Here is a 26,717-nt window from a genome sequence, read left to right as displayed (position 1 = left end):
TTAATTAATAGAGAAACATAAGATGTCATGTATTTAAATATGTGCACCCTGAAAAGGTTTATATTTATATGTTTAATAAATTTTAATAGAAAATAGTGTATTGTATCTATTTTTAAAAGATCCCTTGGAAAAATGAATATTGCCTTCTACTGGTTAGAAGAAATTACTTTGGTTAGGAAAATTAGTTAGGTTCACACAAAATGGAAAAAATAAATAAATAAAAAGAGGAGAAAATGATTTGGCCATGAAGAAAGGACAGGGAATCGGGAAACTGGCCATGTCATATGCCACACGTGCAAACCACTCGTTGGCGGCTGACGTACGCACTAATCTCTCTGATGACCTTCTGGTTCGTTGCCCGGGTGCGGGTGTGGGTGGTGCGAAGAGAGAGAGAGAGAGAGCGCTCAATCCTCACCCAACCGTCCCAATATCCCATCGAATAATTCTTCTTCTCCCCTCACGCCTCCATTCTACCCTCTGTCTTCATCCTCAATCACCCCCATTGTAATCTCTCTCTCTCTTTTATAATCTCTCTCTCTCTCTCTCTCTCCTGTTTGTTCGTCTTTTCGATCGGTGATAGCCCCAAAGGATCAGGGGGGCGGAGAAAAACACCAGGGGGATTGATTCTCGGGCAGGTGTGTGGATTTCGGATTCTGGGTTTCTCTTTGTTTATTCTTCTGGCCCAATTAAACGAAATTTTTTTTTGTGGTTCTCAGTACGTTTTATGTTTTTGTTCTTTGATTTCATTTGATTCGCTTTCCAACGCGAATGTCAGAAGATCTGATTCAGTTATTTTATTGTTATGCATATTGTGATCGCTATTTTTTAAAAGAATTATTTTAAAAATTTTGTATTGTTATGCTATGAGACGACGTCTGGTTGCTGAAAAAACGTCGAGAAGGAAAAGAAATTAGGCTCCTGTATGGTTCTGATGAAAAACGAAAGGTAGCAAAAGTGATTATATTAAGAAGATGAAGAAAAAGAAATCCGTTTTCTGTTTTAAATTTTCCGTTTTCATTTACTTCCCCTCATTTGTTTCTATACCCTCGTGGTGAATTTCGAGTTATGTACTTTGGCTCACAAAAATGGAGCCTAATACAATTATACAGCTATATCGCTTAGTTGAGTTGGGTTTGTCATCGTCTTTCGTTTTCCTCCATTATCTCAGCAACCAAATGGGGCCAGCTTAAATTATTTACACAAGTTTTGTTTCTTGAAATCGTGTTGGCTATTGATATGTCAATAAAAAGCTGTAATTCTTGCAGAATAGAGTTTCTAAGGGAAAATGGGCAATATTGGAAGCCATAGCGGAGGCCGCCGGAGCCACCGGAGCCAACAAAACCACTCTCCTCCACTCCCTACACAGACACATCAACCTGAAATTAGTGGAAATCAGTACGTTTTTGCTGCTGCTTCACCTTATCCATCCCAATACCCAAATCCAAATCCAAATCCACCCCATTATTATCAGTATCATGGATACTGCCCTCCACAATCGATGCCATTAGCAGGTTCCTATAGTCATTATCATCGTGGTGGTAGTCCACTCCCCGACCCCGTACATGCAAATTGGGGTGGTGGGCAGTACCCATATGGTGCTGTTCCCCATTCTGCTGCCCCTGCCCCTGCCCCTGCCCCCCCATATGTTGAGCATCAGAAGGCAGTTACTATTCGTAATGACGTGAATATTAAGAAAGAGACTCTAAGGGTTGAACCGGACGAGAAGAATCCAACGCAGTTCCTTGTTTCCTTCACATTTGATGCTACTGCTGCTGGAAGGTAAATTGCTCATACTGTCTTGAAAGTGGTCAATTGTGATTTGTGCTTTGCTTATTTTGTATGTGATTTGAGAATTGGAGTTGCGAGCAATTATTTTGAATTTCAAACTATAAATTGTTTGACCATGCTCCTCATCTTTTGGAAGTTGACCTTTGTGCTCCCTGTTTCTTTAAGACAAACAGCAGTAGCTTGTGATTCGATGCGTGTTTCTTGCTCAAGAAAGCTTGTGGCATGCATGCAATCTGAAATCACGCTCTCAAATGCAGTGGAATTTTGAATATCAAAGTGTCTCAATTGAGTTTCTGTAAAACAGTCACCTTTGCTTAGTATTTATTTGGTTTTTCTGCTCAAAATAATCATGGATCTTGTCAATGTTGATGAATTGGATCAAGTTTGTACTTCATATAGCTATTCATGTGGGATCAAGTTACGTTGCCGGAGTGGTCTTAATAAATTTAGTGGTTGTAATTGAGTTTCTCCCAACAATTTGATTGCAAGTGTATATGATTTAAAACTATATTATGTTTTCATGCGTGGCAAGACTGAAGTCACAGAACTCCTTTCTCTTGTGAGGTGTGTTCTCATGAAGGCAATCCAAGAGAGGGATGTAAATTGAAATTAAGGTACTTGCTTGAAAATTTAAGACAATGCAGATATGCACAAGAAAATCCATACAGATGAAAGCAATTAAAAAGAGTAAGGGAAAGAGAGATCCAAACTATACATAGTGGTTCAGTTATCCCTAGCTTACTTACACTCTCTCAAGGCCTCAACACCTTGAGGTGCCACTATGACCAATAAAACTACAATCCCTTGCTTCCTATAGTGGGAAGGACACCAAATAAACTCCTTGCTTTGACAGAGGCAAGGACACCAATTGCTTTGAATATAAATGAAGATGATCCTCATTTATAGATTTAAGGTAGAAATATCAATTGTGAAACAAAGACTCTAGAGCAAGGTTCAAGTTATGGCACACGAGTAATGGTATTTTGTCTCTTTGAATGAAGAGATAAGAGAGAGATTGGGAGTGACAGGATTAGGCAAAGAGTTGATAATAGTCTCTCTTATGTTGCTTTAGGTTTAGAGAGCATATATAATTATATGCAAACTTTAAGAGTCAAATTCATATATTTTTTCCCATTAGAATGTGCTGGGTGCTTTGGTTGACTTATCAACTAACTGTTTCTAACCATTAAGCACAATCTACCCAGGCCAGTGTTGACTGACCTGCATGACTGGTCGACCACCCAAGCACACTGCCAAGGACAGGAGGGTTCATCACCCAGGCATAACAGTCCAGAAATATTTTGCTTCCACTAGTTTTCATTTGTTGAGCCATAAAATGATAATCTATGGAGTTCAAGCACTGAACACACAAAATTACAATTAAGATATTCACAAATGCAAATAACAACTAAAAAGTTCTTCAATTTCTCTCAATCTTCCATATTAGATCACTTTAAAACTTGTTTAATCACGACCCAAATTCAACAACATAAGAGTAGAAGTTTGTTATCATCAAAACTGAGTTAATGAACCTTTGGAGCTAACAAGTTTAAATTAATTTTTTTATTGCCGTGGTTAAGTTGGAATATTGAAAAGTTAATCTTCATGTGTTAATTTGGCATGTGTGGTTCTGTTTTGTAACTAGTTGTTCTATTCTAGATGTTTAACTACTTATGCGTTACGGTTGGCGATGGGGGTTTTACCAAGGACCAACAGTTTTGGTTTCAATAAAATTAATATTTTGAGTTCAATTAATGGGTTAGAGTTCACTGATCAAAAAAATTTAATGAGTTATTGGAGGACGTAATCAAATATACATAGTGAGCTTTAAGTGATATTTGTTTTAAACAATATGCAGAATTGTCCATTACTTACCACGAGGATACATTCTATAACTTCCATGTTAGCCATTTCTAGGGGCCTCATTTTGGCAGGTGTGGTAAATTCATTTTTTGTTGGCAACTCCATTGAACATAGTAAAATTGTGAACTTGGTCTGTTGTCTTGTCTTGACATCCCCAAACCTCTGTTGCCTTGATGGATGGTTTTCCATTCCTATACCCCCAACTGTACTGATCACAAGTTTTCCTTTGCTTTTGGTTTATTCTACAATTTATTCATTCAATACTTGTGAGATGGCAGATCTTTTAATTTGTGCATAGCTTGGTTTTGTTTTTCTTATTTATGCTGCAGTATCACAGTCATATTCTTTGCGAAGGAAGATGTTGACTGTAATTTGATGGCAATGAAGGAAAGCCTGCCTAAACCAGTCACCGTGCCGTTCCAAGTAGGTCTTGGTCAGAAGTTTAGACAGCCTTCTGGAACTGGAATTGAATTCTCAATGTTTGAAGATGCAGAGTTAATGAAAGAGGGAGACACAGAAATTTTTCCCCTTGCAGTAAAGGCTGAGGCATACCCCTTGGACCATAATGATACGGAAGAAAACCTTGCCAGGAATTCTCAGATCACTCAAGCAGTTTTTGAGAAGAAAGGTGATTTCCAGGCGCGTGTGGTGAAACAGATCCTGTGGGTGAATGGGATGAGGTATGAACTACAGGAGATATATGGGATTGGTAATTCAGTTGATTGTGATTTTGATGGGAATGACCCTGGTAAAGAATGTGTCATCTGCTTGTCAGAACCACGAGACACTACTGCCCTCCCATGCCGACATATGGTAAGCATAGATTTTACATTCTCCCCCTCTTGCTCCATATTTTGTTTAGTTTCATCGACGAGACGATAACAAAGTCATCACTGTTGAATATCATGGTTATGGATGTCAAATGGACAGAAGCATTACCTGTACAACTGCATAAGCTTTGGTTCATTTGTACCCTTTTAGCAATTGCCTCAAATGGAGATTATTATTTAGTTTGAGATTATTATTTAGTTCCAGAAATTTTAGTAAAATTCCAATATGAGATATAAAAATCATTCAATCACATACATTTTCAGCATAGAAGAGAAGATGCTTTGGCAGGGCCATTAAAAAAACTCGGTAGGCCTTATGATGTGATGGTGTTATGAATCCACAGAAAGGGCTCTGTAGTTGGATTTTATATATTTATATATTTGTACTCTTTTGAACTCTTCTCAGAGTATATGCAAGTTTTTCCTTTTATATATGAATAATCTGACATATCAGATTCAGTTTATGGATTCCTGACTTGTGGGGAGAAAATGGCAAGAAAATGAAGAGAAAGTTGCTGTCAATTGTTTTCCAGTTGTCAAATTCTTCATCTCTGAAATTTTGTGTGCATGAAAAGACTAAAATTTTCTTGTGGCTAAGTAAAATTTGTTGCAATGGATGCAGTGCATGTGCAGTGGATGTGCCAAGGTTCTGAGGTTCCAGACAAACCGATGCCCAATTTGCAGGCAACCAGTTGAGCGGCTGTTGGAGATCAAAGTAAGCAACAAATCCGAAGAATGAACATATGCTGTTCCTCCTGCTAGCATTCCTCTTATTCCTATGCATGTTTGCTGTAATGCTTTATTGTTGTTCTCTTTCTTTACACACCCTCCTGGGTTTTCCAATAATAGCCGTATAGGCAAGAAGGAAATCACGCGGACGACAGTGTGTGAAATTGGTTGCATTGTAAGCAAAGCTCCGGCTGTCCTGTTGCCCAATGACAATCATATACATATAGACATCACTAAATTTTTTCCTTATGAAAGGAAATGGTTTTCTCAGCAATTGTTATGTTTGTTCATTGTATATATACATGCTAGCTAAGAGAATTGACATGCAGTTATAAATAGGGGGATAAGAGAGGAAGGAGATGAGTGGAGGGATACTCTAGAGACCAGAGTTAAAAGGAAGTAGGTGGGTACAGGCAGTTTTAAAAACTTATTTTAATATGAGATTGTCTCCTTTAATTTTTTTTTAAAAATAATTGTATTGTTTTTAAGGATGTTTAGTTTAGAAGGGTGTTTGTGTGAAGGGGAGTAGAATGGTAAAAAAATTTTGGATTCAACGGTTAAAATATGCAAATTTTTTCTAGTTATTGGATCTTTTTCTTTCTACCAAATGCAACATAAGTGTTATATCTTGGCATGAAAGAGGCAATAAATTAGTTCAATAGATTTGTGAACTAGCTTAAACTGGCTTCAAAGCAGTAGTTTAAAAGGGGAGTAATGCTTGGGGGTGGGAAGAAGCTTGTTTGAAGATCGAGCTCAAGTTATATGGACTTGAAAGGGGAAATGTGTAGCTTGGTGTAGGTGTAAGGGTCCCAATATCGGTGAGGACACATTGTTTGCTTTGATTCATTGGATTTCATAGTTTACCCATTTTCACCACAAGCTTTTAATAATATGGCCGCAATCTATCATTACATGCGACTATCTCCACCATAGAAAGAGAAAAAAAAAAAAAAAGGCTTTCTGCATATGCATCATCCAAAAAATGATTTTTATCAACCGTACCAAAGAAAGAAACTTCATAGAAGTCACTCTATATGCATTTCAAGGATGAAACTTAGATCATCACCATATGACAAAAATCTCTCAGGCAACACAACAATGTGGGTTTATGACACTTGGCTTTATCTATTTTCTCTCCTTTCATGTTTGGTTGTTACTCTTGGGTGCGTTTGGTAGGAGGAAAGAGAAAAGATTGCAAGTAAATATCAGTATAGGAAGGGAAAAAATGAATGGAGATGATATATGTTCTTATGGTATATTTGAGAACATGAATTTTGGACCTTAGATTTGAATTTGGACATATTTTAATACAATTTTATATTATATTTTATTCAAATTCAATACAAATCCAAATCTAAGACCTCTCCAAATATAAGGTTAGGATAAATCCCCTTGAAACATAAAAAGAAAATTGATCAAAATAAAATTTGCACTAATTTAGTTTTCATTTATCGAATAAATAATGAGATTATAATTTTTAGGATGAAAAACACTAATCTTTCCTAAGATTTCAAAGGTTTTAAAAATGACACCGACCTATCTTGAGGTTTGCGAAAAAAACACAAACTTTCTCTTAAAAAACTTATCTTCTTTTTTTTTTTTTTGTAAAATATAAGGAGAAATTTATCTCTTTTGGACAAACCTTAATAGAGGATTTTGAAATTTTTGAAACCTCGAGGAAAGTTACTAGAATTTTTGAAATCTAAATTGTCTAGAATGCCTTTTGCCCAAAACAAAACTTGAGTGGGGTTGATCCTTTCAAAGGAGGAACTGTTCTTTTGGAAACTTTAATTTGCAATTGCATATTTGCATCCATCTTCTTCAATAAACCCTAAAAAAGGAAAGAAAGAAAACCCCTGCAACCCTGTGAATAGGCATTTGGGTAGACTACCCAAACGTACTTTTCAAAATCTGAATTGGTTTTTTGGCTTCCATTGTAAGCAAATGGTTAAAAAACTGAAAAGTCAAATTTGTTTTGAATGTGACATTTGGTGGACAAAGCAGCTTTGCTTGTTGCCAACTCTAACGAACTCATGCGTCCAATTCACGCTAAGGCAGAAATTTGGAGTCCCATTGGTTTTAGAAAATGATTTTTATTTTTACTTTTATTTTTTAAAAAAATTATGAATAATTAATTATTTTTTATTTATTTTTATGACATTCGAACGAAATAAATATATAGATAGTTTCCATACTATTTGTTGTAAAAATAATTTTTTTAACTTCTAATTTTTCACATAATTACAAAATTGCCATCTTATTTTTCAATTTCTCAATTTTATATGACTCCGTTTGAAATTTGGAAAACACTAAAAAAAAGAAAAAAGAAATTATCAAGAAATTTACATTTTTATGTTTGATTATTACCCATAAAAATACAAAAAAAAAAAAAAATACCAAATTTATGACAATATTTGATTTTATACATCTTTAATATTTACTTTTTCTATTTTTAATTATATTAAAATAAATTTTTATTCTCAATAGTATTTAATATAAAAGGAAAATATAATAAAAAATGAGTTTTCTCCTACTTTTCCTTTTGTTTCCTTTATTTTTTCTAAGTAAAATCTTTGATCCAAACACACTGTATAAGAAGTTGGAAAATATTTTGTTAATTATTTTTTCTAGATTTTCAAGTCTTACTTTGCATATGAAAGTGTGGAACTCGGATCTTGACTTTAATTTGTGTGGGGATTATGTATAAAAATTTTTCTAAAGCCACAACAACTCAATTCAAACCCTAAAATCAATAATTTTGAAAATTTATCTTTAAAACAAGTTTTTTGGTGATTATTTAAAATCTAAAAATAAAAATAAAAAAAATTAATTATGCATATTTAAACAAACTATTTACTTTCAAAATTTTTATATGAATTTTAAAAATAAATTAAAACTTTATAATTCTTTCAAAAAACTAAAATGAAAACCAAAAAAATAATTTCCCTTAAATTTTTAGTTGCAGGAACAGGACTAAGTTTACTAGTATTTGAACCATAAGGGCATTGTTGACAAAACATCACCAACAATTACAACCAGACTGTGTTTCGGAATACAAATTTTAAATTTTGATTTAAATTTATGTAATTTTTTTTATAGAAAAGTTCAATATAATTTTTTGTAAGGTTTGCCCTAACCCAAATAAGTTCAAATTTAAGGTTTTAACGTCATACTCAAACACGTGAATTAGTTACCATTTTTATTATTCTAATTTAATATTTAGTATTCATAGTATTTGAAAAACAATGAACATGTTTTACTCTTTTGCAAAAAGTTCAAAAAGATACCATACAAAAACAAACATAAAGAAGAATAAAAATAAAACGGTTGAATTGGCTGTGACAAAATATACTAATAAAGAATTAACAGTAGCTAAACATTTGAATATTTTTTAATTTGTTCTTACAATTTTTGTTATTAGTTTGATTACTATGCAATCTAAATTGCTACAATTTTGCTCATTGTACTATTTTAATCACCCAAAAAATTTGCAGGTACAATTATGTAAAATGCATAGAAACTAAATTAAGAAAAAAAGTTTTACACTTAATTTAGTGATGACAAGTGCATATGGAGTTATTAACTCCGTTAATAAAGAAGTTAGTTCTCATTTCCATGTGAGTGTCCTTGCCACTATTGGTAAGATTTGACTGGCCATAGATTGCAAAGAATCCAAAGATCAGTCAAAGAAAAAGACACTTGGTGGGTGGCTTTGGATTTTGACTCTCACAAGCATTGACAAGTGGTGGGCCCTCAAATTGTAGAATCTCTTCTTATATTTTCAAATCTTCACAACCACTTGAAAGCAATCAATAAAAAAAAAAAATAGAACCCTTTTCAAAACTAAAACAAAAATTATAGGATAAAAGATATTCACATTTCCCCAGATTTGACAAAAAGACAGAAATCACTTCTAAAGTTTTTAAAAATATTGTAAATCTCTCCTAAAATTTTAAAAATGTCATACACTTTCGTTGAGATTTGTCAAAAAATAACATGAATTTTCTCTTAGAAAGCTTGTCTTTTTGCAAAATAGAAAAGAATATTTGTATCTTTTGACAAGCTTCACGGAAGTTTTTTGAGATTTTTGAAATCTTAGGAAAGATTCCTCAAATTTTTTAAACCTCGGGAGAGGTCATTGTTTTTCTATCAAACTTCAAAGGGAGGTTAGTTTTTTTGGCCCAAAATTATATATAGAGTAAAAGATACTCGCCTTCTTTGAGGTTTTGACAAAAAAAAAAAATAATAATAGGAACCTGCTTTGATGTCACAAAAATTCCACTAATCTGTCTTGAGATGAGAATTATGACAACCAGATTCTTGTTCTTTAGAAAATAAGTGTATAACAAATAATGCACCAAAGAATAAATTTAAAATTTTCATGTTCTCCCTGGAATTAGAATTAGCTTATGAGAATGGTGTATTCCCAAGAGGGGAGGTGAATTAGAGATTTTAAAATTTCATCCTAAGTTAAATCAGATAACAACAGTATTTCGCAACTTATGGTCTTTTTAAGCAATCTCAATTCCCTAATTAATCAAGTGTGTAAATATTTAAAACAAACACATCATATCTCATTTACATTTTAAAGTGTGTATGTATAATGGTTGAGTAATAAATACAAACATACACATGTGACATCTCATTTAAATTTAAATGTGTGCATGCAAATAATTATAATTATAAATGAACAAGCATACACAAACTGAATTTAAAGGGCAAAATAAAATGAGATTGAGAGAGTGTAAGACACACAATTTGTTATTAAGGTTCGGCCAAATTAGCCTATGTCCCCACCTTGGGCATACCCTCCAAGGATTTCACTATCTCTACTCACTTAACGGGCAGATCAGAAGCCATTACAACCTTTCCTTGCGGGGCGAGGAATATCCCAACTCGATTACAGGGTCGAGCCATAATCATAGAGTCTCTCCTTACGAGGCAAGAAATACCCCAACTCAATTACCAAGTTGAGCCGAATTAGTATCCCTTACGGGGCGGAGATACCCCAGTTCAATTTATCGGGTTGAACAAAACGACTCTCCCTTACGGGGCAGAGACTCTCCAGTTCAATTTATGAGTTAAACCCAACCGGTCTCCCTTATGGGGCATAGTCTCTCCAGTTCAATTTACGGGCTAAACCTAGCTAGTCTATAAAAATATTTTTGTACAAAATACATGCTTCTAAATACAAACAAAGATGTATAACAATGAAGCTCAAAAATGCATTCTAGTATGATATGAATCATGTTCGATAGAGTAAGGGTGCTAATCTCAAAGTAATATTTTCAATCTTTGAAAAATAATATATATAATAAGTGCTTCAAAGATTTTACGCTAATAAGAAATTTTCTCCAAAAATATTTTTCAATACAAAGTAGGAGAACTTAGAGTTTTGCTTTCAAAGGCATTTTGCAAATAATGAGAACAATCTTTGAGTTAAAGATATGTATGATAAGTACTCAAAAATTCAAATAAGATTGATGATTTCTTCAAAAATATTTATCAAAATAATCATGTGAAGAAATATAAGTTTTACTCTCAAAAAGATGATTTTCAAAATGAAGATATAAATGAGAGTAAATGATATGATTGAAGAAATAAATGCATTAAATAAATACTCTCTTCAAAAAAAAAAAATTTTTCAAAAGAGTAAGTGAAAGAGAGTGGGACAGAGTATAAAAATTTGCCCCAAAAGAATTTTTGCATTAAAATGTGTTTGGGGGAACTTTGATTAAGAAAAAATTTGAGAGAAAAATTTGGCTAATCAAAGTTGCTAAATAGAGTTATGAAGGGGGTATTTATAAAGTTTTTGAATTTTGGCCATTAGGGACACGCTTGGTATTTTTAAACTTTTGTTTAATTAAAAAAGTAAACATGTTTAAGCGCTGGAAATTAGACCAACTCAAGAGGTTCGGTCGACCGATGCTAGCGCCGATCGGTTGACCTCACACAACATATTTGAATTTTTATAGGGTTCGGTCGGCTGTGGAAGGTGTCGATCGATCGAGCCAAAGGCAATTTTCGAACCATCGTAGGTTCAGTCGACTATGGGCAAAGGCCGGTCTACCAAGCTTGAGGTCCGATCGGCTAAGGCATTTTTGACCTAAAGAGTCGGTCGACCGAGGTGTAGACAATAAGTCAAAACACAAGGTCAGTCGGCTGGGCATTATAGTTCAATTTGGGGTTGGTCGGCCATGCTTAACCAAAATTACACTATTGCCCTCATGGCATGGTCGGTCGACCGAGGTAATTTAAAACATGAATGGGTCGGTCGACTAGGCCTAGTTCAAAACTTAAGTTTGACCCTATTTTGATTTTTAATAATTAAAACCTTTTTGTATGATTTTAGTTAAGAAAACGTTTTTCTTTTACTGTGTTGGGTGCCCTAAGGTCAATTTATGGTCATTCTGGTAGTCACAGTGCATAGTCCACATGTTGAAGAACTTGAAGGGTCTTCTCCCTAAACCTTCCTCCTCAAAAATTGAAAAATACAAGCTGAGTGATCAAAGAAGTGCCTTGGTAACTAGAAGACTACATGAGCATTGTAGCCAGCCAACAACCAGCTAGAGTTCACCACAACCTTGTCTAGCTTGCACCAAACCTTACCATTAGACCACATAAGGTGACAGCCAATAGACCTCAAATCTAAGAGCCCCAGATCAAAAAAACATTCCTTGATGTCTTTAATTTCATAAGCAAAAAAAGGTTGCCCATTCCTTTTCTCATCAGCAGACAAAACACAATTAAAATCCCCCAAGAGCAGTCATGGCCCTGCATTTTGATTACTAGTGTAGAGACCCTAAAAATATAATAATAAAATAAATTGGAAAAATAAGATTTTTGGCTAGGGGACGAGAAAACCAGAGACGGTTTTCTAGAGCATTAAGAAAACCTTCGACGATTTTGTGAAAGGTACAGAAAATTGTCGACGATTTTCTCTATAGTGAGGGTATTAAGGAAGTCCCACGAGCATTTGTCAATCAAAGCATAAAAATTTCTCTCTCTCTCTCTCTCTCTCTCTTTCTCTCTCTCTTAGAGTTTTAATTTTAAATTGGAGTAATTGGGGCCTAGGGAATACTAAATAGTAATACTTTGAAGGTTGTGTTGAATAATTTGGGGAAAAATGAATTTCAGGCTTTTGAACTGCGAACGTCGTGGAGCGCAGGAATTTGGGTAATTTAGCGAGATCTCAGTAAGTCAGGTAAGGGGAATAAATTATAATAGTATTTTCTGAAAATACTGGTTGAATGAATATGTGAAAAGGAAAATATGATATTTTTACCTTCGAATATTATGATATGAATATTAGATGAAATTGTGTGGCTTAGGAGTAATATTGAAATGTGATGTTTTGTGATATGAAATATGATTATAGAAATGTTTTCTATAATGAATGGGGAAATATGAGAATATGTTATGTATTATTGAGAAATGTGGAAATTTATGGAATGATATATATATATATATATATATATATATATATATATATATATATAAACTATTATGAAAATGGAATGGGTATTGAAAAGATGAGAAAGAAACAGAAAATGATGTGAATAATGAAATGTGATATATACTATTGTGAGGATATATGAATACTGAAATGTGAGTATGAAAATGTAAATATTGTAATGTAAATGCTGCAATGTGAATGTTGAAATATGATTACTAGAAATGTGAATATGAAAATGTGAATATTACAATGTGAATACTACAATGAAAATATTTAAATATGAATACTAAATGCGAATATGAGAATGTGAATATTGTAATGTGAATACTGGAATGGTGAATATAGAAATGTGGAAAGTTGTAATGTGAATACTATAATTACGAATACTGGAATGTGAATGATGAAATGTGGAAGTGAGAACCCTAATGGACAATTGTTGGCATTGAGCACAATACCGTTGCTAGTGGTGATTACGTGCAACCACACGGACTCATGGAGCATATGGCGTGATAGTCAAATGAGTCAGTGAGAAGGGTAGTGTAATGACCCGAATAATAATGGTCTTTAAATAATAAAAAGAGAGGGAAATGGAAACAGTAACAGAAGGAAGTAGTCGACTTCGTCGACGACATTGCACTTTGGGAGTAATAACTGGGGAAATTTATCAGGTCCTTGTCGACAAACACTGGGGATTCGTAGACAAAGGTACGAGAGGGCCTCGTCGACAAAGACGATTTTCGTCGACGAGAAGATACCGAGAGAGGTTTTTTTGGGAAACTTTGAATTTCTTCGACGAAGGGGAGAGTTTGCCAACAAGGAGCCTTCTTGACCTCGTCGACGAGGTGACGTGACTCGTCGACGAAGGCCAGTGTATAAATAGCCCGAACTTCATTTTTAAGCTTAATTTTCGGCACAGAACTCTCTCTCTCTCTCTCTCTCCTCTCTTCGGTTCTCCACCCTTCTCTTTTCGATTTCGGGCCGGATTTCTGTCGATTCGAGAATCTGAAGCCACCACGACGCTCCTGGAGAAATTCTCTACATATCTGCCGGAGCAGATCGTCGGTGGAACTTCGTTGAAATTCATCCTTAAGTTGAGGTAAAGTTTTTTATTCGAAATTTGGTCTTTCCACAGTTGAAGGAAATGATGTACTCCAATAAATACTGAAACTTAGTTATGAGAATTATCATTTTCAAGCTACTGCTTAGGGTTTCCTACAAGTGTAAGACCAGTATTATAGAAGGGCTTTTCAGTTGCCAAGTAAGAAGATAAATTAAAATAATTATTTTCCATTAAAATTACTATTATTTAATGGTAGAATAATTTTCAGAAGGCATGTGATTATATATGAGTATAATTGAGAAAAATGTAAGTTTGGGAAAATACTGCAATTGTACAGGATATGTGATTTCAGAATGGAATATACGGTTTCATTCAATTCGTGTGGCATGAATATTATTTTATATATATATATTATACCATGTTAAGTTGGATTTACAAAATAAGCATGTTTACAAATATTTTTGGGAATAACATGATAAACACAGTAAATTATGATTTCATAATAAATGATATGTTCGGCGCAAGGCTGTAATTGATGTTTGGCGCGAGGCTGTATTTACTCATGTTATTGGGTGCAAAGCTATATTTATTCGTGTTTTTGGCACGAAGCCGTAATTATTATGTTAATGTAAGATTCAGACAGTGCTATTATTTAATTTACGATAAACAGTATATGTTTATGTACTATATGTTATCAAAACCCAGATGTTAGTTTAGTTCAGTTTCAAGAGCACGGTACCATAACTTATAGATCATATATATATGATCATATTGTTTTAACCACCCCACGAGGGGGTGGAAGATGAATAGTCGATGTGGCTTTCAGTGTAGACATCCACCTGGCAGTCCGAACCAGGGTGTGGCGGGTCCATCATACTTACAAACATTTTTGACTCAACAGTGGTTGGCTAGCTATTGTCGGGTCCCGCCTTCGGGCTGCACAACCCGTCATGGGGGGTAATACATGACATCAGCTAGCTATTCATCCTGGGTAGTTTTCACTATTATAGATTATATCAGATAATACGTGATTAATATGATTACTTTGAAGTATGAAATTATATGTTTATCTGACTATATTACGATTTATGCTTTTATGCTATGTGAAATGTACGATATATATATTACAGCATAAATATTCATGTTGCCACACAGCTGATTTTAATTTATCTACCCTTACTGAGAGGTGTCTCACCCTAAGTTTAAACTATTTCAGGAAACCCGGAGAAATCGGCGGGTCAGGGCCGCCGCTGAGTGAGTTGAACTTCCCTACTAAAAGGGTAAGTTTTGGTCTAGAATCAAAATATTTTTGTTGTAAGATCCTAGGTTTAATTTTGATGTTTTGGAAATTGTATATGGATACAGTATCTTTGGGTATATAGTAGACTCTGGTATTACGTAATTTATGGTTGATGGATGTGATTTACATTTACTGCTGCCTAGGTTCCGTTATGTAGAACAGGTGTCCCCGTTACCCACGAGTTCGGGTTGACTATTTTATTATATTATATGTTAAGATAAGCATGTCGTTACAGGTATTTTTGCCCCCTAGGTCCGGATCAGGGTTTATGGCAGGCCATTCGTATTACAGACGAGTATATGGATTGTTTATTTTGATCTAACTGTGGTTGGCCAGCCTTCGAGCCACACAACCTTGACCATGGGGGGAAGCATGGCGTGGAGAAATATCTTCAAGACAACCATGAGTTACAGACGTGATATGCACTGTTTGTTGAGGACACTCATGGACAGGATGGTGAGATGTAAATGGGAAATGAAATAATGATGAAAATGGAAAATGGAAGAGCGTGAGTTAATAACATAAATAATTAAAGTGAAGTAAAACACTCCGCATAGGAGCTTACTAAGTAAGGTGAGTGCCCTGATAAGTATTAGTTGTGGCCGAACCCAAGTTAATCGAACAAGAATACAAACGATATCAGAGCAAAGGGGAGTTACATGTATGGGCGTGTAATCTCCCTTATTCTCATAAACTTCGCTAGTAAACGTGGATTGCATGTGAATGGGATTGAAAAGTGGAATTAAAGCTTTTAAAAGCTTGTGTTATATATATATATATATATGATTATAAATGCGGAACTGGTATATTTTTCTCAGAAGGTCTTATCACTGAAATAAATATATATTATGATATAATGAAACTCATACTGTCACACACCGTAAATAATTTATTTCATCTTACTGAAATATGTCTCACCCAAATATCTAAATATTTCAGGAAATCAAGGAAGACCAGATGATAGAGCTCTGAGTTAGAGGGGAGTTGGTACCCTGATAGACAAGGTGAGTGTTTTGATCTAGGAATGTGTGATTCCCCTAGTGTTTTGGTTGATTTTTGGGAATGAGTTAGATATGTATATATATGTTTATGGATGTTTAGTACTCTGGTTATTTGTATTCTGGATGGTGTGTATATATGGTCTTTCGCTGTTAGGTATGTATTTATATGATGGATTGATTACCCAGTACCCTCTTTGGGTCGGGTTATGTAACGTCCCTCAATAAAATACAACATAATAAATAAAATGGTCGACCCAAACCCGTGGGTAACAGGGACACTTGTCACACACAGCGGAAAACCTAGCAGCATTAAACATAAAAATCCATACATCCATCCATAAAACATAATACCAGAGCTTTCTATTAACATCAATATACTGTTCATATGTACAATCTCCAAAAAGTCAAAATCACACTAGGACTATACAACCAAAAATCTCCTAGTCTTAGCTCAGGGCTTACCCTTTTAGTAGGGAAGCACCAATCACTCAACGGCGGCCCTGACCCGCCAGTCTTTCTAGGTTTCCTGAAAAATATATTAATGTTGGGGGTGAGACACTTCTCAGTAAGGGAAAGTAAACTAAATACAGTTGTGTGGCAACATGAATATTTAAAGTGCTTATACATATACAGTACATTTCATAACTCTGGAAATAATCGTAATATCATGCTGGATAATCATGTATTTTCATAACTCTGGAAATAATCATAATATCATGCTGGATAATCATGTATTTTCATATTCGTTAATAAATCATAACATACATAAACATCTGTTATAACTCGTAATACTGAAAATATACCCAGGATGAATAGCTAGCTAATGTCATGTATTACCCCCCATGACGGGTTGTGTAGCCCAAAGGCGGGACCCGACAATGGTTGGCCGACCACTGCTGAATCAAATATGTCTGTAAGTACGATGGGCCGCCACACCCTGGTCTGGACTTCCAGGTGGACGTCCACACTCTACTGAAAGCCACATTGACTATCCATCTCCCATTCCCTCGTGGAATGGTTAACACTAATACGGCCTCGTGCCAAATCTGATCTACCCATAGCTGTGGTACCGAGCTCCTGGTCTGAACTAAACTAACATCCTAGTTGCAATAACATATAATACATGAACATATGTAACATCAACACGGCCTCATGCCGAAAACATAGATACAGCCTCGCGCTGAAATCATACATATGGCCTCGTGCCAAAATCATAGTAAATATATATATATATGGCCTCGCGCCAATAACATAAATACGGCCTCGTGCCGATAACATAATAAATACGGGCTCGCGCCGATAGCATAATAAACACGGCCTCGCGCTGATAACATCAATAAATACGGCCTCGCGCCGATAACATCAATACGGCCTCGTCCCGTATCGTTTCAGGTATTTACATTCTAAAAAAAAATAACTCTTTCATCATATATTTGTCAAACTCAATATAGAATAACTCGTCTTTCCAAAATACCTGAAAATGTGTTTTACACGTAAAAACATACATATCATATCTCATTTCACGTAAAATAATATTCATGCCACACATGTTCTGTTAAAAGTCATACTTCATATTCTAAAATCGTGCTTTTCTATCGTCTCATACATACATATACGTTTCATCATAATAGCAGTATTTCCCAAACTTACATTTCATCTATAATATACATGTATATCATATGCTTTTCTGAAAATAAATTTACTCATAATCAATAATAATTTGTATGGAAAATAACTGCTTTAGTTTACTCCCTTACCTGGCTACTGAGAAAGCCCCCTAAAATCTTAGCCTGACCCCGTAGGATTTCCTACTCAATATTCTGAAACTCAAAACTCCTAGTATTAATCATCAGTATTTTCATGCGTACCTCAATTTCTATAACTACCATAAAGTCTAATTTGGCTTAAAAAGTCTTACCACAACTTTGGGATGATTTCCAACTTCGTTTTCCCGATGATCCGCTCCGGCAAACTTGCAGGGAACTTCGCTAGGAGTGTCGTGGTAGCCTCAGATCTTCGATCCGGCGTAAAACCAGTGCAAAATCGAAAAGAGAGAGTGAGAGAGCCGAAGAGGAGAGAGAGGAGTGTGAAAAATGAATAAACAATCGGATTTTTCATATATATAGACAGCAGAATTCGTCGACGAGCTCAATCTTCGTCGACGAGTTCTTCATAAATTTCGTCGACGAGACCCTATATTCGTCAACAAAATTCAGGCTGCCTCCGAACCCCTCTCGGCATTTTCTCGTCGACGAAACCCTGTGTTCATTGACGAAATTCTTAAAGACTTCGTCAACGAAACCCTGTGTTCGTCAACGAATTCAGGCAATCTCTTAAAAATTATTTTATTCCCCAAATGCAATGTCGTCGACGAAGTCTACAGCCTCCTTCTGTTTTTGTCTCTATTTCCCTCTCTCTTTATTATTTAAATTCCATTTAAAAATTCAGGTCATTACAGGTTATGTGTATTGGTATCATAATTTCTGACGTGGCCGATGGTTGAATATTACTTATTAAAATGTTATTATTTAATAATTTAGATTGTTTCTAGCATTGGTCTTAAAAGAAAATATACATGTAATTTTTGTGATTCCATTTTAAGTGATTAGATGAATACATTCACTTTATGTGAAGAGACACTATAAGACTTCACTACCACAAAAAGAAGAAGAAGAAAGAAAGAAAGAGAAAAAAAAAATTGTACAACAATGAAGGTTAGTGATGAAACAATCCTTACAAAACATTCCTAGCATTGACCTCTAAAGAAAATTTATATGCAATTTGTGTGAGTTCAACATAAAAAAATAACATAGGCCTATTTCTTAACATAAATTGATGATTTTTATAACTCATCTTTTAGGAGAATTATGTTGTGGCCAATTTTATTTTTATAGAATAAAATTTAAAGGCATTTCTTAAATTTTCTAAGCATTATAATTTATAGTGCTAGTAACCTTCGTCTAACTAGTCATTAGTCAACAATTAGTTGACTTATTTACATTATTAATAAAATTACCCTTTTACCCTTTCACTCAATTAATAAAAATATATATTTCTATTCCCATAATAAATTAAGTTGACACAAGGGCAATAATAAGTATTCACTAAAATATTTTCAAATATTATTCATAAAATAATCTATATTTTTTAAAAAAAAATAATTGTTTTCAAAAAATATTACTCATATGATAACTTATCCTTAAAAATAAACAATTATTGTCTAAGATTTTTTTTTAATAGATGAAGTTATTCATTGACATACTAGACAAAAGTAGAAAAATATTAAGATTCAATAATAAATTGAAATTAAAGTAAAATAAAAAAAAAATTCATTAAAATATAATAGAACATATTACTCTTCAATAACTAGCATATTTTTTTTTATAAAATGCAAAGATTCAAAACAAGACACTACTAGTTAAGATAAAATACTATGTATAAATTGAAAAAAAAAATATGAACTCAAATTAAGAAATTATTATGATATAATATTGACACGTCGTTATAAGAAAAAGAGAAGGGGAAGATGTATGAACAAGTTGCCCCTAAGAAGACACGTATATTGCTTCTCCAAAGAAGACAATTAATAGTGCTGCATCTTACGCATACAAAGTAGCAATACACACCCTAGGCACAACCAATTGGTAACATATTTTTTAATTTTATGAATTTATTTGGTTTAATTATAGTGCACGAAGAGTGACTTAGTTACTGTGGGGGGCAGTAGAAGGGGTAGAGGTAGACCTAAAATAACTTGGGAGGAGATAATGAGTAAGGATTTAATATCTTTGAATCTATCAAAAGAAATGGTCAATGATCGTATAAATTGACGGAAAATGATTCATATAGCCGACCCTACTTAGTGGGACTAAGGCTTGATTTTGTTGTTGTTGTTGTATTTGGTTTAATTACACTATACAATTTCCATTAGTAAGTATTTTTTGGAATTTGTTCTGGCTCATATACCCTCCACTTGTTTATCTTCCTTCCATTTCTTTTGTATTGATTTCTTAATTTGACTTGAATATTTTTTTCATGTACACCTAGTGTTTCATCTCAACTCCAATAGATTGTCTTGTAATATATTTTCTTAATCCTAATAATATGCAAGATATTGAAGAGCAGTATTTTTTTAAAATATTTTAACAAACATTTATAAATTAAATTTAAGCTTTAATTCATCAATAAGGACATTTCTATTTTTTTTTTTCTAGGGATGACAATGTATATTAGTCGATGAATTTACATGGTTGATAATGAAACATGAATATTTACAATAGTAATTTTTTCTTTTAAAAAAAAATATGCAATTTTAAGACATATATATATATATATATATATAAATTTACACTTAGGGCTCAGCGACCAGATTGGCGAACTCTTGAATAGCAACGGTTACAACATAGTTAATGCAACAAAATTTGCAATGAAAACTAAATGAGACATCATCTCAAATATTTCCAAAAATTTCTCACCGCCAATGATAAAAGGAGGGTGAAAGTGTTAGGATTAGGCAGGCATTAATGGCATTTAAAACAAAAGGGCTTTGGTGGCAACTCACAAGTGGGTTTGGCTGTTCTAATTCAATACCACCGCATTCACATGCTCTTCGCTTTTCTGCAAAAGTTCTGAAAACCGTCACACCAACCAAAAAGCCAAAAACCAAAAATGGAATGGCAGTGACATAATGCATTAATGAAGAATTAAATGTACGTCTACTCCCTAAACATGTTAAAAACTTCCAACTTCTTTCTTAATGTGATCATTATGAGTTCTAAGTTGCTTTCTACCTAAACAACTGTAGTTTCAATTCAAAAATTGCGCATGAAAAATATCATTTTACAGATATCACAAGTGATCTGATCTATATATGTGGTTAAATTTCGTGACATTCATATTTGAGTCAGAAACGAGATACCCATCGCCCACTGTCTGTTTTGTAGCTCAAAACCCGAGCTTTTATTTACAAAAACAGAAAATGAAATGGTCACGAGTCGGTCCATTTTCATTTTCCTGTGGGAGCATTTGGCCATTTTTGGCAAGGCTGCCTAACTGGTTAAACAAGAAAGACAGAAATGAAAACAAAAAAAACAAAAGACAGGTAGTGGAGCTGGGTGGGGCTGAGGGGTAGCTTGGATTTTGTGCCAAGTGCGGACTCCGGAAGCAGTGACAAGCGGTGGCCCCCGAATTCGTATAGTCAATCTCTTATTCAACATTATCACCCTCACAACAACCAAATATTCCGTATTGTGAAAATTATTAAAACAAAATCCCCTCTCTCTCTCTCTCTCTCTCTCTCTCTCTCTCTCTCTGGTCCTCTGATACAAGAACTATGAGTATTATAACAGCCAGATTCTTGCCTCTTCTGCAGCAGAATTGCAGTAGGCCATCACACGAGTGCGCAATAAATAAATGCACCACAGAACCAATTCAATATTTTCATGATGTGTCTCTGGAATTACCATCACTTGGGATCATATGAAATGGCCCCAAATGCAAAAGAGAGAGCAACAGCATGAACATGACCTCGGCTTGAGGGACTTAAATTTGAATTTATGTTCATTTGGAAGAAAATATAACTTTATACTGTACTTTATTCAGATTCATATGAATCCAGATGCTTGATTCCGTGTCCCTAAGTGCCCAGTTAGGTTGTGTTCGGATTTCAATTTGTAAGCATTTGGACAAGCTCGATATGATTTTGTGGTGATTTTTTTACACATCCACACAAAAACAAATCCAAGGCCCAAAATTCAACTTCCTCAACACTGTTATTACCCGTTTGGAAACTAGATTTATCACTTGAATTTTAAGTGTTCTCAGTTCAACTTTCATTTTGCAGAAGAGACCTATCACACGATGACCTCTGATTCCACTACAAAACATTGGCCATCACATCTATGAGATCCATAACTCTAAACAGATATTTCTTTGAATCAACAAGAAAACATAAACACCAGAGTCTCAAATCATTACCATGCATCTCGACAGTCATCATCAGCATAGACCAATGTCCAAACCCATCGTGTGAATCCCATTACCAGGAATCATATGATATCAGGTAGATGGAGAAAAAAAACGATAGATTCATATCCATTTAACAAAGTTCTAATGATTGCACACGGAAAACTATAGAGGGATATTATTTTGAGGAGAGGGTAAGATGAATAAGATTCTGTTGAATGTTTCACGAACTTGGAAATCATCTCATTTTGTTATCCATGGTATTGAACATATCCATCTCCCGAAAAGAAATATTGACCCTCGAAAACATCGATAGAAGGAAACTCTTCATATGCCAATGGATAAAAGCCCAAAATGGTACTCTATTATAAACTAAAATAAACAGGTTCAAATGAAACAACCATCTGTGCCAAAAACAAACAATTCAAAAGTGCGTTAGTGTGTGCAATAGTTCAACTTTATTGCAATGAGTATGTGCAAAGGTGTAATTTCTGTGGAGGCTGGGGGAAGTTATAAAAGATAACTGCATCATGAGTCGGAGCAAGGGCTCTCTTTGCAGCCAAACTGCAAAGTGCTTTGTGCGGGTTTACAAAATATGAATTCCAAACTTTTTCTGTAGTAGGAAAGTGTGAAAAAAATCATTGCCATGTATTTAAAAAGCAATGATAATTTTTTTTTGACACAATTAAAAAAAACAAATAGATATCGCATCCCAAAAGAAAAACTTATAACACATATTCAATGTTGGATATTTCTGAATAAGACAACCAGTTCAACAACTCTGCGTATGAAACATGTGATTAGTATTTAAGAAATGCATGCTGCAGAAATCCCACTTTCTGGCTTCTTCAGAAAACCAGAGTGACCACATTGTAAATTCTCAACTAAGCAAGCCTTCCATTCACTTATGCTCCTACAAGTTAGTACTGGCAGAACTTCAAGAAAATTTGGAAATTTTGCTTCTAATTGGCGAGAACCAAATGGTAACATTACTAATATTCAGTAATTTGTTTCCCAATCCCAAAAAAATGAAAAAGGAATTTGAAAAAAAAATGTATTTCAAACAAAAATTTGCCAGGCCTTAGAGCAATTATTAGCCCAAATTGAACTGGCAATGATGCCAGTCACTCGACTCACTTTTTTATTAGTTGGATCCTAAGTGATTGCATTAATGCGACAGCCTGTGAAATGTATGGCTTATAAAAATGCTTGACCTGCCTTTTCTTGTTAACTTATACCTCTACCAGAAGTGCCACATCTTGCAAATCCCAACAAGTTCCGAGTTAACTATGGAAAAAACAATTATATAGACCAAAATTCAGGAAAAATCGGTTTTATTTCCAAGAATCAATTGTAAGAAATATCATGTTGCCAAAAAATAAAATATAATCGTCATCCTCCTTACATAAAGTTCAGTTGGTTTGAAACAGAATTTGAAAGCTAGAACAAAAACAAAGCACCAAATGAAACATCAACTCATTAAACAACTTTTGTCAATTTATTAGTATGGAAAAAGTTTCTTGTGGATCATAAAAGAAGTTATAAAAATTAATCTAAAAAGAAGAGGGGAAAGAAAGGCCAGGAGTCCCCTACTTAGTACTCTCAAGAGCAAAGAGACTGCAGAATGATGAAAAAGAAGAAAAATACAAGGATATCCAGAGAAGAAAGGAAAGAAAGCAGATTGATAGAGAAGATATCTCAACAATGATTAATTCAAAGTCAATTAGACAAATGTGCAGGGAAGCAACCTAAAACAGCAGGACAGATTGCGAGTACCTGTTCTTATATTGTGTCAATCTGAAAAATGAAATCCTCAACAACGCATGACAGCACAATTATAGACAAACACTCCTACATGCTCTTTCAGACCGAGCACCTTCCAGTCCAATGTGCCATCCTTGACACCAGACTTCGGATGCCAAGAGTTCAACACTATAGCTTCGCCTTCTGGAGCCCTTTGCCCTCCCACAACCAGAAGTTCGTCTCCACAAGCCTTAAAAGCCAGACCCCACCCATTTGAAGAATCAGCCCTGACCGGTAGCCTTCCCAAGACCGCCCAGGAGTTATTTTCTTTGTTGTACTTCATCACCATGTTGGTTAAATGCTCAACTGCATATAGCTGGTTATCAACAACTGCGACAAGAGGAGGTGCCTGCGCAGCCTTATTGACAATAGGATACATGCCCTCAATTCTCCTCCATTGCCTGGTCTTAAGATCCAACTCCTCCCCACAATTCAATGAAACAGTGGGACTTGACATCCCACCTATCACATAGAATTTTTCATCCATAAAAAATCCAGAGCACAATCTGCGTGGGGAGTGCATGTTGGGCAACAATTCCCATTTGCCCGAGGTAGAAACATACAGCTCTGCCGATTTCAACACATTTCCATTCTTATCACTCCCTCCTGCAACAATAGCAATGGAACCAAAGCTACCTGATGCAAACAAACATCGAGGGAAATTCATTTCATCACACTTGATCCAACTGCGATGAATCAAACTATACTTCCAAATAGCGAAATCCAAAAATTCCCGGCCGAAGACCAGCAATTCACTTCCAACAGCCAAGGATTCCTTGTCTGCATGGTTGAAGCACTCATCACAAGGGATCTTAGGCAATCTCATCCACCTCTTTCTCATGGGGTCAAAAGCCTCCCACCCTCTAGGGTCGCAAACCAAGTACACCCAATTTTCCACAATTCTCATCTTCCTCCGCAAGTCGTAGAGAAGCCCACTTTTGATTAGTGAATTAAACCTTGTATTGAGACAAGATAAAGACGCATAATCTGACCTACAAGCCCGAGCAAGGCAATTCAATGCAACATCATCACAGAGACCAGGGAGGAGAGAATCATTTGATCCAAATTTATAGCGATCATCATAAAATCCTCCCTCCAACCTTTCTCTCTCTGACAAATTATCCAAGTAATATCTGTATGTCAAGGAGGAATCACGTAACAATTTTTTTGACCTACCAGTTTCTGAAATCATTTTTGACAAATCTTCGGATTATAACCCAAAGAAAAAATTCACACAAATTTTCCGGAGAAGAATGATCATAAGTTGCAAATGGCTATATCAGACCACTCCTAATATCGAACAGGCTCCCAATAACCTGACAACAGATTGCGATCCTTGTGCGCCATCATTTTCCATCTATTAATTCTATCCATCAACATAACAAATCAAACCAATATGACCATATTGTGGCATGAAAACCAATAAATGATGACGAACAGAGCTTAATCCTTGAAATTTTCGGCAAGGCGAACCTGCCGAAGCAATCAAAGCCGAAGTTGAAGCAAGAGACTCTCCGGCGAAGATTCAATATTCCGGCGACAGGACGGGAATATTAGACTTCCGACGGAATTTCTCAACAGCGCACAACCAATCTGCACAGGATTGTTTCGAAATTAAATCGACGCTGAATAGTAAAAATCCGAATTCCGACAGAAAAAGAACAAATACTCGATCATAATTGCATAGTTATTATCGAATTCGAATCAAAGATGACGCGAACGAATCGGATCCGAATAGAATCTATATAATTCGCCTTTGTCTCCCCGGAAAAAGGCCGATTCTGGCGAGAGGCCCAAAGGCCGCCAAGAAATCTGACGAGAAATGAACGTTTCACGAACTAGAAAAGAACATGGACATAAATTACGCACCGGCGAGGAAAACACGGGGGCTCGATTAGATCTCAGGAATCGAAGCGCCGGACGAGTAGGCCGTCGGGCATGGCGCCGGAATCTGGAGGGCGAGAGATCGAAGGGGGAGGGGACGCGGTTTGTTTAAGTAGAGAACAGAAGAGAACAGAACAGAAGAAGGGACGGAGTAAAGAGAGTGGGATTGAAACTGAAATAAAAGTACGGGGGAACTTTTACAGCAGCGGGCCTGCACTTTGCAATATTTATTATTTCGTACGCTTTTAGTTGTTGTTTTACGGAAGAGCCCTTAATCGTTAGAAGCCAGGGCGCGTCTGCGGGGGCGCACCAACGGGGGGACGCTTTTTTCCAAGTACAAAAATCAAGTACCATTTCCAGGTACGTTTTAGGCAATGCATCCATTCCCTTTGAATTTTTATTTTTATTTTTGGAAAATATATATATAATAGAACAGTTTATTTATGTTTGAAATTTTCAACAGTGAATTATGAATTTGTATTTGTGTAGATTCGATCGAATGGGATACGAGTTTATATTAAATTTAGTTCAATTTCATGATCTGAATGCTATTTTTAAACCCTTTTAAGATCATCTCTAAGGTTTGATAAAAATACAATGAGCAATAACCTCCCTTAAGGTTTCATGAATTTCAAATATTTCTCCAGAAATATGTCAAAAAGATATGAACATGAGACATTTATGTCTTTTGGATAAATCTCGGGAAATTTTTGAAACCTCACTTGAGGTTTGTGATATTTTTGGAACCTTAGGGGGTGAGTATCTTTTCTTTTTTTTTTTTACATAGGAACTCCAACCACCAACAAGCCCTTCGGACCCCCTAATGCGACATCAAACCTACGGATCAGCGTCCACTCCCTAGGTCTCGCTAATCAGGTAAAGTCTGAAATGCAGACACGGCTTTCGTGCATCAGTTGGACGTTCGGTCAACCCGAATCCCGGGACACATCTCCATTACCATCCATGGTCCCCGCTGGCTCACAGAGCGAACTCTCACCATCCACAGTCCCCGCTAGCTCATAGAGTAAATTTTCACTAT

General features: G+C 35.2%; 2 protein-coding genes across 3 annotated transcripts; one reads left to right on the top strand and one right to left on the bottom strand.

Moving 5' to 3' along the window:
- The first annotated feature begins 301 nt into the window (after nucleotides 1–301).
- LOC131148985 (probable E3 ubiquitin-protein ligase LOG2) lies at nucleotides 302–5,484 on the top strand. 2 transcript variants are annotated; one of them, XM_058098980.1, is made up of 4 exons: nucleotides 302–635; nucleotides 1,271–1,779; nucleotides 3,981–4,464; nucleotides 5,104–5,484. In XM_058098980.1, the coding sequence occupies exons 2-4, from the start codon at nucleotides 1,286–1,288 to the stop codon at nucleotides 5,218–5,220; spliced, it is 1,095 nt and encodes a 364-aa protein (XP_057954963.1). In that variant the 5' UTR covers nucleotides 302–635; nucleotides 1,271–1,285; the 3' UTR covers nucleotides 5,221–5,484. The 2 variants fall into 2 exon arrangements, with proteins under 2 accessions (XP_057954963.1, XP_057954962.1); XM_058098979.1 differs by having other exon boundaries at nucleotides 314–635; nucleotides 1,266–1,779.
- A 17,983-nt stretch (nucleotides 5,485–23,467) lies between these two features.
- On the bottom strand, nucleotides 23,468–25,851 carry LOC131148984 (F-box/kelch-repeat protein At5g60570). Its single transcript, XM_058098978.1, has 2 exons — nucleotides 25,664–25,851; nucleotides 23,468–25,387 (listed from the first exon to the last, which is right to left on the bottom strand). Exon 2 carries the CDS (start codon nucleotides 24,984–24,986, stop codon nucleotides 23,805–23,807), a length of 1,182 nt encoding a protein of 393 aa, XP_057954961.1. The 5' UTR covers nucleotides 24,987–25,387; nucleotides 25,664–25,851; the 3' UTR covers nucleotides 23,468–23,804.
- Between the last annotated feature and the right edge of the window lie 866 nt (nucleotides 25,852–26,717).

This window comes from Malania oleifera, chromosome 2 (assembly GCF_029873635.1).
Source record: "Malania oleifera isolate guangnan ecotype guangnan chromosome 2, ASM2987363v1, whole genome shotgun sequence".
In the NCBI taxonomy this organism is placed as follows: domain Eukaryota; kingdom Viridiplantae; phylum Streptophyta; class Magnoliopsida; order Santalales; family Ximeniaceae; genus Malania; species Malania oleifera.
This window is presented reverse-complemented; position numbering and strand designations above follow the sequence as displayed.

Coding starts and splice junctions, on each gene's coding strand:
- LOC131148985 (XM_058098980.1), top strand. CDS start 1,286: ATGGGCAATATTGGAAGCCATAGCGGAGGCCGCCGGAGCCACCGGAGC. Junction 1,780..3,980: donor GATGCTACTGCTGCTGGAAG/GTAAATTGCTCA, acceptor TTTATGCTGCAG/TATCACAGTCATATTCTTTG. Junction 4,465..5,103: donor CCCTCCCATGCCGACATATG/GTAAGCATAGAT, acceptor CAATGGATGCAG/TGCATGTGCAGTGGATGTGC.
- LOC131148984 (XM_058098978.1), bottom strand. CDS start 24,986: ATGATTTCAGAAACTGGTAGGTCAAAAAAATTGTTACGTGATTCCTCC.